At 48.4% G+C, this 14,286-nt stretch overlaps 8 protein-coding genes across 8 annotated transcripts; 3 read left to right on the forward strand and 5 right to left on the reverse strand.

Moving 5' to 3' along the window:
* Positions 1–27: 27 nt before the first annotated feature.
* N7468_009131 (uncharacterized protein) lies at positions 28–588 on the reverse strand (the record flags this gene model as incomplete). The annotated part of the gene is made up of 1 exon (XM_058478427.1): positions 28–588. One exon carries the CDS (start codon positions 586–588, stop codon positions 28–30), a length of 561 nt encoding a protein of 186 aa, XP_058326757.1.
* A 937-nt stretch (positions 589–1,525) lies between these two features.
* On the forward strand, positions 1,526–2,704 carry N7468_009132 (uncharacterized protein; the record flags this gene model as incomplete). Its single annotated transcript, XM_058478428.1, has 5 exons — positions 1,526–1,829; positions 1,881–2,000; positions 2,073–2,212; positions 2,286–2,384; positions 2,453–2,704. The coding sequence occupies 5 exons, from the start codon at positions 1,526–1,528 to the stop codon at positions 2,702–2,704; spliced, it is 915 nt and encodes a 304-aa protein (XP_058326758.1).
* Positions 2,705–4,162: 1,458 nt separating this feature from the next.
* Positions 4,163–4,984, forward strand: N7468_009133 (uncharacterized protein; the record flags this gene model as incomplete). Its single annotated transcript, XM_058478429.1, has 1 exon — positions 4,163–4,984. One exon carries the CDS (start codon positions 4,163–4,165, stop codon positions 4,982–4,984), a length of 822 nt encoding a protein of 273 aa, XP_058326759.1.
* Positions 4,985–5,230: 246 nt separating this feature from the next.
* N7468_009134 (uncharacterized protein) lies at positions 5,231–6,142 on the reverse strand (the record flags this gene model as incomplete). The annotated part of the gene is made up of 2 exons (XM_058478430.1): positions 5,231–5,640; positions 5,707–6,142. The coding sequence occupies 2 exons, from the start codon at positions 6,140–6,142 to the stop codon at positions 5,231–5,233; spliced, it is 846 nt and encodes a 281-aa protein (XP_058326760.1).
* Positions 6,143–6,853: 711 nt separating this feature from the next.
* Positions 6,854–7,513, forward strand: N7468_009135 (uncharacterized protein; the record flags this gene model as incomplete). The annotated part of the gene is given in 3 exon segments (XM_058478431.1): positions 6,854–6,992; positions 7,007–7,308; positions 7,382–7,513. 3 exon segments carry the CDS (start codon positions 6,854–6,856, stop codon positions 7,511–7,513), a joined length of 573 nt encoding a protein of 190 aa, XP_058326761.1.
* Positions 7,514–8,027: 514 nt separating this feature from the next.
* On the reverse strand, positions 8,028–9,740 carry N7468_009136 (uncharacterized protein; the record flags this gene model as incomplete). Its single annotated transcript, XM_058478432.1, has 1 exon — positions 8,028–9,740. One exon carries the CDS (start codon positions 9,738–9,740, stop codon positions 8,028–8,030), a length of 1,713 nt encoding a protein of 570 aa, XP_058326762.1.
* A 792-nt stretch (positions 9,741–10,532) lies between these two features.
* On the reverse strand, positions 10,533–11,429 carry N7468_009137 (class I SAM-dependent methyltransferase; the record flags this gene model as incomplete). The annotated part of the gene is made up of 1 exon (XM_058478433.1): positions 10,533–11,429. One exon carries the CDS (start codon positions 11,427–11,429, stop codon positions 10,533–10,535), a length of 897 nt encoding a protein of 298 aa, XP_058326763.1.
* A 681-nt stretch (positions 11,430–12,110) lies between these two features.
* Positions 12,111–13,984, reverse strand: N7468_009138 (bifunctional fumarylacetoacetate hydrolase/alpha/beta hydrolase family protein; the record flags this gene model as incomplete). The annotated part of the gene is made up of 4 exons (XM_058478434.1): positions 12,111–12,779; positions 12,835–13,089; positions 13,152–13,331; positions 13,397–13,984. 4 exons carry the CDS (start codon positions 13,982–13,984, stop codon positions 12,111–12,113), a joined length of 1,692 nt encoding a protein of 563 aa, XP_058326764.1.
* Between the last annotated feature and the right edge of the window lie 302 nt (positions 13,985–14,286).

The following is a 14,286-nucleotide window of genomic DNA, read 5'->3' on the forward strand; positions in this document are numbered from 1 at the left end:
ATGAAAATATTCAGACTTCTCCATTGTTTAAAAATACTGCGGGGGCCAGAAGTTCATGGCAATTTTACTTCCAGAGCCCACCGGCAAAGCTGCGTGAAGAGTTCGCTCGTCGCCCTGGCCATTGGCCTTCAAATTAACCCAGAAAACCGCATTTCCTTTTCGAGGTGCAACATAAAGACCCGTTCCATCTCCATTCGTCCAGAACCGAGGCTGGCCTTGGCTTCCGTGCCGATCGACTGCGGAGTCATTCATTCCCGTGATGTATGGGAAGTAGGTCTCTCCTTCAGTACAGCGATCGTCGAGGTATGCCAAAATAGTGGTTCGCCTATTGTACAGACGTCCTCCTCGATTCTGAGGCTCAAGCCACCAGTCTACATGCAGATCATTCTTTTGTCCTGGTGCGTATTTCACCAGCTGCGGATTCCCGTAATCGCCCAGCACTCGTTGCGATCCACCATGGAAGTCGAGAGCCCGGCGGCCGATGCAAGAAACGACAGGGTCGTTTTTTGAGAGGAAGGCAGAGCTGGAGGTCTTTCTTTCGTCGGGAACGGCTGGGTCCGAGAGGGAATCGCCTTGGTAAGTTAACATGCGCTCGTATCGGGATTCTCTGTGATAGGAGAAAGCAAAGTCAGTTGCTGCACTAGAAACTGGAATGAGGTCACTTGCCCTTGCTTCATCAGAGAGGCCATTTCGGCGTCAGAGAGGAAGTCATTGATGTATATCATCAGCGGATCTTGGGAGATGATCTCCACGCTGTACTGATGATTCCCGCATACTGCCTCCGCCGGGTCTGCCACGGTGTAAAACCAGCGATAAAGAACGAGAATTGAGAGGAAAATTCCTCCTAGCGACTTAAAGCTCACAGGAGAATGAGAGGGTGCCTTCTTGTCCGTCATTTCCAAGTGTTGCCCCGAATGGATAGTCCTGAGATGCGGCACTGATACAAATAGTGCACACAGTACAGAACACACCCCTTACTAACAATACCGGTAAGTTACGTTACATTAAAATTCATGTAATGTGACACGTATGATACGCGGCCGGATATGCCAAGTTCTGAGCAGCAGAGTTCTTGCATGCGCTTCTTCAAGAATTCCCCACATCCCCACAGATAAGAAGGGAAGACGCAAACCCACCGACCTAACACGGCGGGCATAAGCACTAAATGTTAGGGGCGCTTTTGTATGGTTGCATTCAGATGCGAAAACGAGGGGTCCAACCTTCCCTGATTGGAGCGTTTGCTTGGTATAATCGATTACCAAAGTGTAAGAGTCATGCAATTCCTGATGGGGGTATGACCTTCCGAATGGCCAAGCTGGGAGCTCTTGCCCAAGGTGAGAAATGGGGCTATCAACCGGCCGAGCCGAAGCCATAGAACTAGTATGCCAAGATTGGCCCAAGAACCCCACCTGCGTCAGTTCACGGAGGCAATGTGTGTTGTGGTCATAGTAAAACTCTCTTTTATGAAAAATGGAATAAACAATTTCCCCTGTGACTTGGATATCTCTTCTCCAGCATTGGCAAAATGTCACTCAATTCTACATTAACCAGTGTGAAGGACTGGATCAGTTGGTCGAAGAGCTCACGTCCAACCTATGACCATTTGGATCCAGAAGAGTCTGATGAAGGGAATTTGATCAGCGAAGGGAAATCAAGCCTTGTCAATCATTCGCTCGAAGAGGCCTCCTACACCCGCAAATATGGCTTGATTTTCTTGTCAGTGACCTCCATTATAATTGCATTGGCCGTCGCTTTTGCTCTTGGTCAACATAGTGCCCGGAATGACTTCCAGTCTTATCTCCCCAAGTCCGATGCGATTTGGGGCAACGGTATTCAACCATCTCCAAGGACTTCGAATACCATTGCTAATGCTAGAGCAGTACCTCTCAAGAAGGTCCGCTTTGTTGATGACGACCGTTTCAAGATGACAGACCCTACAACGGGCCGCTTCTTCGCCAATAAAAACGGAACTTGGACGATATGGGATGAAATTCACCGGGGTACGAAACAGGTTTTGAAACCAACTTTTTTTTCAAAATTGCTGATTTGATGTGAATTGCTTCGCTCTCTAGGCTCCTGGGTCCAGTTGCTACCGTCCGAACAACTCGGAATAACAGGAGGGCTTCCATTGAACCTGTACTCCGCCAACGGGTCATGGCCAAACGGCAAAGAAGGCTATGTACCAGCTGTTCTTCACCAGATTCACTGTTTAGTAAGTTTAGCTTCCCGCCTTAGATTCAAGTCCTCCAGGGCTTCATAGTTAATACTTACCTCATTATGACCAGGGTGTGATGAACCACTTTAAGATCGAGTGGACAAACGGATCAATACCGTCAGAAGATGAGCTGGAACATATGGAACATTGCATTGAATACATTCGTCATGTATGACTTTCTTAAATGCCAGCTTGGTGTCCTCCATCTATCTACTCATTGCTGACGGCTTACCACAGGCGGTGATGTGCTATGGCGACACAACGCTCGAAAAGCCCGTGGATCATTCTAACTTCGTGCGTGTGGATTACCAAGGAGTAGAGCATGTTTGCCGGGACTGGTCTGTTCTGGCGGACAGGTTTTGGGAATCATCCATTGATTTCATTTGGGGGACCGAGCGACCTATGACTGTGTTTGAGAACACCGATGCAGCCAGAGGGAATCCCGATGGTCCAATTCCTACCGCCATAGGTGAAGTCTCTCAGAATTGAAAAAAAATAAAAAAAAAGTTTTTTTCTTCCTATCCTTCCTTCTTGGCTTCTTTAGCATTGGGGGATATGTCTCAAATTTTCCAGTTCAACGAATCATGCAGCGCCCGTTTGGCGATTTGAGAGTGGCGATATGGCAATGGAATTGGTGCTCATGGTCAAACCCTTCTGCTTTTATCTCGGATAAAACAGCTTTATAGTCTATAGGTAGATAGCTCAACGTTCTATAGGTACGGGACGATATATTTGCTTATAATCAGCCTATAAGGAAGTGGATGAAATTCATTCCAAGTAATATGCCGTCTAACACCCGCGATATGAATGATGCAGCAATAGAATTCCGGCTCAATTAAAGCTTCCTACTTCTATATCTACCACGACATGATCGCATTTTGAAGCTTTGGCGGATCTCTATGTCAACATGGTGATAATGGCAGACTTGCTTAAAGTCCGATCCCTGTATATAATAAGCTGGAGACATAAACCCAGCACATACGACCATAGGGTGTGGAGAACAGGGCTTCCCGTCCGCTCAGCCGTACTTAAGCCACACGCCGGTCAGTTAGTACTATGGTGGGTGACCACATGGGAATCCTGACTGTTGTATGTTTTTGCTCACTTTTTTCTTTCTTTAACTGTCTTCTTACAAGTCCAAGAACCAATGTCCAGGTGCTCTTGATTTAACTGATTTAGCTGATCAGCGGTGTTACATGTCAATGGGAGCCAATCGTTGATGGAGTGAAACGCAGAGGCGATTATGTTCGAGCTAATAGAACTAAAGAAGGGAAAGGAAGAAGAGAAGAGCCACGCAGTACAACAACAGCCTAACTCCCCTCTAGCAATCCTGGACAAGTTATCCCAATACGTGGGCGGTGTCAGGTGACAGAATCTAGTGATGGTCGCACCGCCTGGCGGGTATCTCATATCGACCAGGGGCATCATTATCAGCCCTGCAGCGGGTTACGTGATTGTATGAAGGAATGTGGAAAAGATCTCAGCTGTCTTGATTGGTCAGAAGATAATGTGTTTTCTATTACCCGTCTAGCTCGATCCCGACAATTCAAAATTCATTTTGGTTTGCGTTTTAAGATATATGTGTAAAGACAACAAATATACTAGGCTAGAAATCGACTAGTCATCACGAGACCTCCAAATCACCCCTAGACGTTCAACGCTTCTGTCGCCAAATGCCAATAGGAAGCCTCCCACCTCTCCGCGCTTTGTGCAGGAGTCACACTGCATACAAGTGAGGTTTCCCCCGACGTAACTTCACAAATGCCTCTTCATACCCGAGTAGGTAGTTAGACCACAATGAGTGAGCATTCTCACAATAGTAACATAGTAAGTGCCTCTTTATCCAGAGTGAACCTTCTAACCCTCTGATAGCCCTCAAAATGGGACTTGTTCAATTACATTCCTTATATACTTTCGTCTGATATCGAGATACGCTTTGCCCCCTCAATGAGACACCCGCCCCCGATCGTCACACTGGAAGAAATCCGAAGCGCAAACGACCTATGTCCTCGTACTATGGGAGGCTGCAAACTCTTAGAGATCAACGCATCAACTATATTGAAAGTCGGGCCTACGGTTCAGATGGGAGAAGCGGAGGCCCTCAGTCTTCTAAGGAAAAGAACATCAGTCCCTGTCCCTGAACTCTTCAATGCTTACACAATCGCCGATATCGGATTCATTTTGATGTCCAAAGTCCCAGGTGTCCCTTTGGAGAAGTGCTGGAAAGGTTTGACTCGGGATACCAAGCGATCTATTGTCGGACAGCTCAAAGGCTTTATTCAGGAATGGCGCCAGATTGAAGGGCCGCTCTTCGGATCTATTGATGGTGGCTCATGCGAAGATATCCTCTTCCAGCATGCATGGGATGCGGTACCCCGTCGCTATGGCCCTTTCTTAACAAGAAAGGAATTCAATCAAGGGGTGGTAGAGGCTCTTCGCTACTCTAGACCCAATGCGCAGCTCACGAAGAGAGATGAGCCTCTGGTTGAGGGAATTCTTGCATCAGGTGGCCAAGATGAAGGAAAGGTGCTCACTCATGGTGATTTGCACCAAAGTAATATTATGGTGGACGGTAATGTCGTGACCGGGATCATAGACTGGGGCGCAGCTGGCTATAGTATATCGGCAAGAGAGTACTTTTGCCTACGGTGGCAAGCGTTGGACCTAGAATGGAGGGATCTTGTATCAGATATGCTCCAGTTCGATGGCAACGAATATGAGCTTTTGGCTGAAGTTAATCAATCCATGGTGGATTATACTGGGATTTGAATTTGGGACACATGATATATTCACTTCAGACTCGTCCAGTTCACTCCCACAGTTGCCTCAACAGCCCTTGCCGACTTGCCAACCATCCCCTTCCAGAAGTGACATCTAATGAACGGGTAGTAGTCGTGGTGCCTAGATCAAAATGCTGATATGAATAGCCGAAAGCTGTTTATACAAGACGGACGAAGCACTTGTTTGATATAGAACACGAGAATATTTATATTGACAGCCTCCAAATGGAGGCACTTAAATGCCCTTAGATAGATAAAACCAAACAAAAGGGTGATAAAAGGTCTCTTCATCCACCGGATCGACGATAAGAGGTAAATGTTTAGACTCCCATTCCTCCTGGACATCATCATCATCGAAGTAGTTTGTCGTACATCGCCGTAGCTTGCAGTATTCCCAATACGCTGGATACCAGCCAGACTGAGCCCAGTCAATTACAGCGACCACGCTAGGATTCGAGCCTCGCGTTAAGAGGATGTTGGGAGGTAGTAGATCATTATGCGCGAATACTACGGGTACCTCGCCCGTGATATCAAGGTCACAGCCTTGGTGGAATCGATGAACGGCGTCAGTTCCATGATACGGTCCTTGTAAGGCAGGCTCTTGACGAAGAAAGAATTCTCTCAATGGCTGATTGTTCAAACTTCCTGAAAATAAGATGAGTACTTAGTTGTATGGAACCAAAGCTTCACCCTGCGGGTCCAAGCACCTACCAATATATAGGCCATTTTCAGTGTGCTGTAAAGCCCTCCATTCTTTTACCATTCCATGTAGTTGGCTGCAGATCGCCAGTCTCTCATTTGCACTCATGGTAACCCACCTTTCCTCCAGCGTATCGCCTTCGATCAGCGCCATATAGATAAACCCTTGGCCCCCGTCCGTCGTCCCCCCGTAGACCTCTGGGATTGGCACTTTGCCTTGTAGCCTGTCATAGACCATTTTTTGGGTTTCAGCCTCGCCAATGGTTGTGTTAGCGCCGTACTTGACTAACATCCCCAAGGCTGGAAATTTGACTGGCGTAGGTCGATGAAAGTTCTTGCTCCAGAGACCACCCAGCTTCACATTTATGTCTCGAACCTCAGCTGGGGATGGAAGCCCCGGTGCACGGTTCTCGCGAAAGAACCTTGAGTCAAGAATTTGTTTCCCCATGATGGTCCTAGAGCTAGCTAGCTTGATGGGGTTGGCTTCAAACTTTTTGCCGGCTATCGTGCTGGGAGGAAGGCTGAGAGGCTAGTGAGACGGTCAACCTGGTGTTAAAAAACCAACGCTTATAAGAGCGTTGATTGTGGAAGACAATGGATATGTAGACTTAAAGATGTATCTAAAGATAGAATCTCTTGGGTCTGGTCGTGGAAAGTGGTGAATTGTGAATCAATGAATTAGCGCGGCAGCAGCGGAGCCAATCAAAATGGATGTATAAACGCGGCTTCAGGCACTTACGTTTCGGCGTGCCTCAAAATTGTCTACTTACGTGGCAGGAGCGTAATCATGCGGCTAATTATGTTTCATGATGCGAAGCGACTATCTTAAACTTGGGAGGTACGTGTGGTGTTTACCCATTGTGGAATGTACTGTCAAGGGTTTATACTCTAATGCCTGCCAGACGGAACCACCATTGGCTGTTATTGGGTTTGGAATAATCAGCTCAATCTAATTTCTAGCTATACATAGTATATGGACATCGCTTAGGCGATCAGGCAGAAGGGTTTTCCTTCAGCCAACTGCAAGCGACGGTGGATGACGCATATATGTAGGTACCTTTACCTTCAACCAGAAACTTCTCCCAACCATATTTGCGTCTTTTCCTTTATCCAAGTATCCTCAAATTGGCTTGAGTAATTAGCTATATCTATTAGGGATATGTTCTCTTCCTCTAAGCCGTGCGGGCAGCCACCACCAAAAAGAGCAGGGCAGATGGCAGCTCACCGACCCCATCCTCCTGCTATCACAGCCGATCGCCCACCAGGCGCATTGCTAGTTACACTGTTGACTTTTAATGGTGCTCCCTTTAAGGATCATTGGGCGTACTGGATTCCTTCGAGTTCGAACCCGAACCCGGTATCGTCATTCACGCGAAGGGCGATGTGCGCAATGGTTTCCAGCTTGAGATCAAGCGCAATCACAACCTACTTGAAGACGATCCTAGACCCTCAAAGCAAATACCCTTACAATGGGTTGGCGAGAGTTGGATCAATGAGCCAGCAATGCTGAACCACGGTATCGTCAAGATCGACTCCGCACCGTGCTGCCCTTTAGAGGATAGTCTTTTCAAAATCCCAGCACCTGAAAAGACCTTGAGAGCTGCTCATAACATGGTATTTTCTATTCCCTCTCTTGATTTCTTTTGGGTGGATTTTCCAGACCATAAGCTAACTAGAAGTTTCCCAGGATGGCTCTGCCCCTGGCAAGATCACGCAGAGAGACTGCCAAACGTGGATTGTGGAATCGACAGATCAAGCTGTGAGAGATGGTGCCTTTACGGAGAGCGTTGCTGCGTATCTTTATGCTATTAAACAATAATGCCAACATAGGTCTGTGAAGGCCACATATACCCAGACGGCGTTTTCTCAACTAATGGACACATTATTTGGTAACTATGTACGCTAATGAAGGGCCCTCTTACGCGCTGCTAATCAGTGACGAATAGTGGGTGATTGAAGGTATACGTTCCTTGGCAGCTCACCCCAATCGTCTTAACAGCACCTTGTAATGCCTTAGGTGGCAAAGTATCTGGATTTTGTTGTTATTCTTAGTTACTAAAATAGGTGCTAATGAAGACACCTACAAGACCAGGTTCTAATGGATCCTTTCAAACTGTAAACCAATTATGATAGACTAATTTTTGCGCTTCAATGCTCAATGCTTGCGCGATATATCATTTATCTTCCTGGAAGAGATTATTAGCTTATGATGGACTAGGCCCTTAGAATTGAGTTCAGGTTCATCGTAGGTGCTACTTTTTTGTCGCAAATGGCGCATGCCATCTACGCTGAGGCGGTGTGTTTGTGTATAATATAATATGTTTTGTCGTGACTTATCGCATAGGCAGTATAGGCTGTACAGTATTGAGCCTTTCATCATTTGGGTCAAGATGTACGTAGTCACTATTGGATGACTCGTAAACTCCCCCACATTCATCTTCAATCTTCTCCGCTGTGGCAGTCGACAGCCATACATATCTCTCCACGCATCCCACATTCGCCGGCCTACTCCCGTAAATGCTGAAGTCTTCGGCCCATCCAGCGGCCATAGAAGAAAAGTCAATCGAGCTATAAGCTGTCGAGTGCCTAGGCTCCATATCAGCCGCCAGACTGGCTTCATTCACATCGTAGTCGCCGAAGTCTGCGAGCTTTTCACTTTCGACATTCGTTTTTGCTGCGCTTTCTTCTAAGTACTGGAGGTAGAACGGGTTGCTACTTCGTTTCGCGGCTGCGAACAGAGCTTCGCGGGGAGGGGGCTCCAACTGTCTGAAAATAGCTTCATAGTCACCCAGCACACAGGTAATTGCTACCTGAAGCCTCATGGAAGGACACTTCTTGGCTAGCTCATAACAAGTACTATAGTGAGGCATTACCGGCCACCAGATCATCCAGGGGAGGCAGTCTGAGCCATCTTCAATGCCGCCCACTTCATTACTCATTATCTTGCGAGCCGTGATGGCAGTGCGAATCATCCGACTCTCGTGTTTATTGCCGTCGCTCACCAATTTGTCCGGGATGATGGCTCGCTCTGGGTTGATTTCCATCTGATAGGCCCACCATCCCGCAAACATTGTACTGTGATGGATCCCACGCAGAATACAATTCAGTTCCGTAAAAGTTCTGAGTCTCCGTGGGTGCATGAGTCGGGCATATCTGTCGATATTGCCATCCCACGCAGCCATCTGCGTTTGAAGGCGTTTTTCAAGGACTGGAAGGTCAGGCGGAAGAGGCATCCACAGTTGCCCAGAGTCCCCTGGCCCAATGAAAGCGTCACAATCCTTGAGATTAACGTCTTCTAAGCCGATAAATCCATCTTCCTCAAGATCAATATCATCTGCTGTTGTATCTGGTATATTCTTGGGAGGACAGGCACGCTGTTCAAGGGCCCATCGGGGCTTCATATTTCCGTTCAGGAATGCGGGTGTTTGCGGGCTCTCAAGGTTGACAGATCGAGTGAAATCATCCATGACAGCATATCTTTGAGAGGCCGACTTGATCATCTTATAGATCTCGGCATTTGTGTCCACCTCGCGGGCTTCTTCCGCAATTGACACATCAGGAAGGAGGTCTAACTCTCTATAGAGATCGGTGTAGGACGCAGCGGCGCACGCTCGACCGACTTGGTATCGCATGGATGGGAACCGACAGGCAATCTCACGGTACGTCTTAATGGATGCAAGCTCCGGATACCAAATGCAATATGGCTGGGTGGCCGAGTCGTCCATGTCCGGGATAATGTCACTCATTATCAGGCGGGCGTTACGGGCACGGGCAAACTGATGAGCATGGCTATCGTCGCGAGCACAGAGCTCGATGACTGCCGGGCTTTGTGCGAATTCGAGCGAGTCGCGAATACCGCGGATGACAGCTCGACGATGCCAAAAAGAACTCAAATCATTCGGAATTTCTTTGCCCTTCATTGCCGCGACGCATTGCTCCATATCGTATTCAGGCGAATTTTTGTTGCCATGAACTGGCTGGTTTTTGTGGAAGGCGACAGATCTTCCCCTCGTAACTTGGCCATCAGTAGCCTCGGCAGCCGCCATTGCAATAATAGCGAGAGAAGGTGCCCAAGTTTTGTGAAAGGGGTGGAAAGGAAAGAGGGAAGGACCTATTTCGTATGACGCGAAATGGACCAGTGAATAAATAACGAGGGCGAGGAAAACCAAGGAAGAAAGCAATCTTTTCGTTTGCCGGCATATTCCTCACTTTGTATTGATTGGGGTTTTTTTAATCTAGTTCGACGGTGCTGGGGCTTACCGTGAATTTACATAATAGTGTACAAAGCGGCCCCGGGGGCACCGTGTATCTCAGGATCTTCTCAATGCAATCGCGCTAAACCCCTTCCAGTCCCGCTAGCAAATCTTCTTCCAGAAGCTCTCCATACTCCGCAAGTTAGCCGTTATTGTGGCGTTGGCAAGATATCACGTGCGCTATCTACAAATACAGTAATTTAGTCGACCGTCGTTGCAGGTGCCTTCCGAGGCCCTTCAGTGATGGCCATCTGGCTAGATGATGAGCTTGTCTTTGATGGAGATCCGCGTCGCTATGCTGAGCGGAGGTTGCTAAAAAGGAGCAGGTTTCGTATAGAGGCAGCCTGCGAAGGTTGGAGATCAGATCTTAGAGGCAAAACCTGGTGAGGCGGTATTAACCAGGCATGCAGTATTTCATATTAAATTGTTTTTTATGGAAATTTTGAAGTTTGGATCTTGCTCAATAGCCTCATTCTCGGAGGATGTAGCTCCATCATTCCACCAAATCATTCACACGAGTAGTCGTGCTGGAGTCCTTGTTCATCGTTCTCTTGCAGTCCTGCGATCAATTTTGAAAAGAGCAGGTTAGTAGGGTTTCTGGCCCACCGCAACAAAGACTCGTCCCTGGTGCACCGCAACACCTTGTTCCGTCTCTCGCACGGCCGCCGCAAACATATCAAGCCATGACTCGCGCGACAGCGGCGCATCTGGTGCTTCTGACTTGGTGGGGAAATACGAAGCCAATTCCTCCCACACAATGAGATAGTCCTCCGTCCAGCCCTTATAGTCCTGCTTTCTTTTCTCACGTGCAAGTAGACGTGAGTCTTGAAACCCAGATTTATCCAGAAGTTTGTCAAGGCCTTCCACCCATTTATCGCTGATATTCCTTGCCTTTTGGCCGCTCCATAGCACCTGCACAATGCTCTCGCAGGCTGACGTGGAGACCTGCGGAGAAGGCGACTCGACCATCCAGATATCGCCTCTTGATTCGTCCCACTGGATGAACCCACCAGGCTTCAGAAGCTTCGAGGCTACAGCGAGGATAGGTCCAACGTTACCATCGGGCACAATACTCACAAAGGCGCGGATGTGGACCACGTCGTACGTCCCGATCATCTCAGCTGAGAGAGGCTCCGCAAGGACATCACGCTGTTGTAGCTTCACCGAAGCAGGCAGAAAGGCGGGCGCTGGGAAATTCACAGGATTGATGTCGAAGCCATCTAACTGCGCTGAGACTTTGTCCCCCAAATGGGTGTGCAGCTCCGTCAGCCAGACACCATTGCCACAGGCCAGGTCGGCGATCTTCAGAGGCTGCGACAAGGTGGCCAAGTGTTCCTCAATGGAAGGCTCGATAAGGAACCCAATGGTGTTTTGGAAAAGAAAATGCTGCAGGTGCAAGCGAGCAGACGTCCGGAAGTTTCGTGCTGGGGTAGTCCAGAAATTGGAAGGGTCATAATTCTCGACATGAGATGGGGTTGTCATGTTGATTGCGGGGGTAACCTTTGCTCTTCCTTGCTTTGTGGGAGAGAACAAATGGTGCTTATCGAACGTTCAAAGCGAAGCAGCTCCCTATCTGCAACGCTTATCTTGCTTCAAACTTGGATACAGTGAACTTCAAGACGCCCCGAACTTTCGAACTGTGGCATTGACCTGTTGACAACCTCTGGCTACTGGAGGAATCAACGGAATTCTTGGAATTCGAGCAAGGAGAAAGGTGACATTTAAACTGTGGGGGGTAAGCAGGAACACTAAAACACATGACACGCTACTAGTAGAAATAGGCTCCGCCAACTAGCCAATCAGCCCTGGAGGGCGCTGGGAGGCCTAACTCCTTCGCGAAGGGGCCTCATTTCCCTTGCTAGGTATCGAAGCGGGGCTTATACCGTAAGACTACAACACCTTCCGGATAAGATTACATCGCATAATGCCTAAGCAAAACGTATGCTCTGTTCGTACCGCACAGCTCTTGGCAGACGGGAAATAAGCAAGTTTCCCCGGTCATTGCCCAGTCGCCTGCTTGTGTCTTAGGCTCTCTGCATTTAGAACTAAACTTCAGCTATGTGTCATGGCAAAGAAAGTTCCATAGTTCCATTTCGTTGCTCCTGTAAACTCTATTATTCATACCCAGGTGGTCCCCAGCTCTGTACGTACCATGATACATAATTAGAGAAATCCTCGAATGGCATTGGCAACAGCCTGAGGGTCTTCCAAGGTATGCCAATGACCAACATCACGCAGCACCACCGGCGGTTGGCAGCCAGGGATCCTCTCTGCAAACCCGGCGCAAAGAGCTGGCGGACTAATTCTATCTTCATCTCCAGTCACGATTAAGGTATCACTGTGAATCTTTCCGAGGTCCAGTCCCTTGAATTCGGCAAGGGCAGTACAGGCCTTAGCATATGACTCAGGCTCAGTAGCGAGAAGGCTGAGGCGTACGCCGTAGGGCCCAAAAGAAGATTGTGTCCGTTGTGAGGTGTCAGCTGAAGAGACCGCATCAACAATAGCAAGCATGCCGTTCTTACGAACAAGAGCTGCTCGGTCATGGAATGCCTTCACGGCAGGGTCTGGTAATGGATTGGGAGGAGGGCCAAGCAGAATAAGCTTTTTAACGAGGTTGGGATTCTGCATCGCGAACTGCAGAGCCACTAAGCAGCCCATTGAATGGGCGACAATGGTCGTGTCTGGTGAGGTGACGCTTGTCATTGCGAAGATCCCTTCCAGATCACTAGCGAGGGATTCAATAGTGATAATTGAAACGGCAGATGTCGGAGAAAGACCGTGACCTTCAAGATCCGCCAAGTGAAGCCGATAAGACTTGTCGAGGCTGAGGGCCTGGATCAAGGGGGGTATATATTTCTAGGGAGCCTCCAAGGCCATGAATAAAAACGATGTTCTTGTCTCCAGCCCCTTGAGACTTGTAGTATAGAGGCTTTCCATTTATCGTTGTGAGCGTGTTCCCGGTAACAGTCTTGGACGTATTGATGGCCGGCAAATTCAAGTCAGATGGAGCTTCGACAGATGGCACAAAAGATACGTCTGCTATCTTATTCGTCAAGCTACCAAGCCCTGTGATCTTCACAGTCACTTCATCACCTGGCTGAAGGTAAGTGGGCGGATTCTGCCCAAAGCCGACGCCCGCAGGCTGTATTCATCGTGTCAGCCATAATGGAGTGCTTGTGGTTTCCCTCTTCACGCATGACTCACTGTTCCAGTCGCAATAACATCACCGGGCTGAAGAGTCATTCCCTCTGATATTGTCTCTAGCAGGGTAGGAATTGAGAAAATCAGACTTTGTGTCGTTGCCTCCTGGCGTTTCTCGCCGTTCACGAACGTTTGGACCGTAAGAACTTCCGGCAGAGCAGATGCAGGAACGGCAACAGGCCCCTACAGATATTTGACGTTTTAGCCTCTTGAGAAGTACCTAGCTGCAACTTTGAACCTCTCCATACCATAGGGCAGTAGGTATCACCGGACTTCCCAATGAAGAACTGTTTATGATCACGCTGTCGTTCTCTAGCGGTCACATCGTTGATGATAGTATACCCCCATACATGATCCATGGCATCTTTAGCCTTGATTCCACGGCCAGCCTTCCCGACAATGACTCCCAGCTCGCCCTCGTAGTCCAATGTTTGCGTGAAAGACGGGTTGAACGCAATAGGAGATCCATCCGGCACAATCGATGTTGCGCGCTTCGTGAAGATGACCGGATGCGATGGCTGGTCCACCTTATCGGAGCTGTCGTAGCCAGACTTATTGAATTCGATTGCGTGCTCCGCGTAGTTCTTTCCCACGGCAAGGATATCACGGCCAGTGATTGGTGGTAGGATTTCCACCGCATCAAGCTTCAGGGGCTCTCCCACGGGCTTGATGCCCGCGCTTTCCACGGCAATCACCTGGTATAGAGTTTGGAGCGGGAATCCTGATGCCAATGCGAGAGGCTGGACGGTCCTGCTCTCCCAATCTACATGGCCGATCCGTGGCACACCTAATTCGGGCTCTCGAAATGAGAGATAGTTGACGAGACGAGGGGCCATAAAGGAACTGAGCAGGATTTCAACATTTATGGGCTTTTGATAGCATCAAAACTCAGCTCTTGACCCTGCTGTAGCGCCTGAGAATCTACTAGTAAAGCTCGTCAACTGTGAATTGCGTTGGAGAAAGTTGACAGCCCCGCTTGTGCCATTGACTCCCAGTCTAGTCCATTCTAGGTTTAGCCTGACATTCGCATACGATTACGTCTGTACCACCCAGTCACTCGGAGTAAGAAATCTTCTCAAGTCTCTGAACTTGAAAACTCCTAGTCTGACGAATCATAGATCACCATTTAGTGTTAAGT

This window comes from Penicillium chermesinum, assembly GCF_028974085.1.
Source record: "Penicillium chermesinum strain IBT 19713 chromosome Unknown utg000007l:1.0-2695246.0:1.0-2697696.0, whole genome shotgun sequence".
In the NCBI taxonomy this organism is placed as follows: Eukaryota; Fungi; Ascomycota; class Eurotiomycetes; order Eurotiales; family Aspergillaceae; genus Penicillium; species Penicillium chermesinum.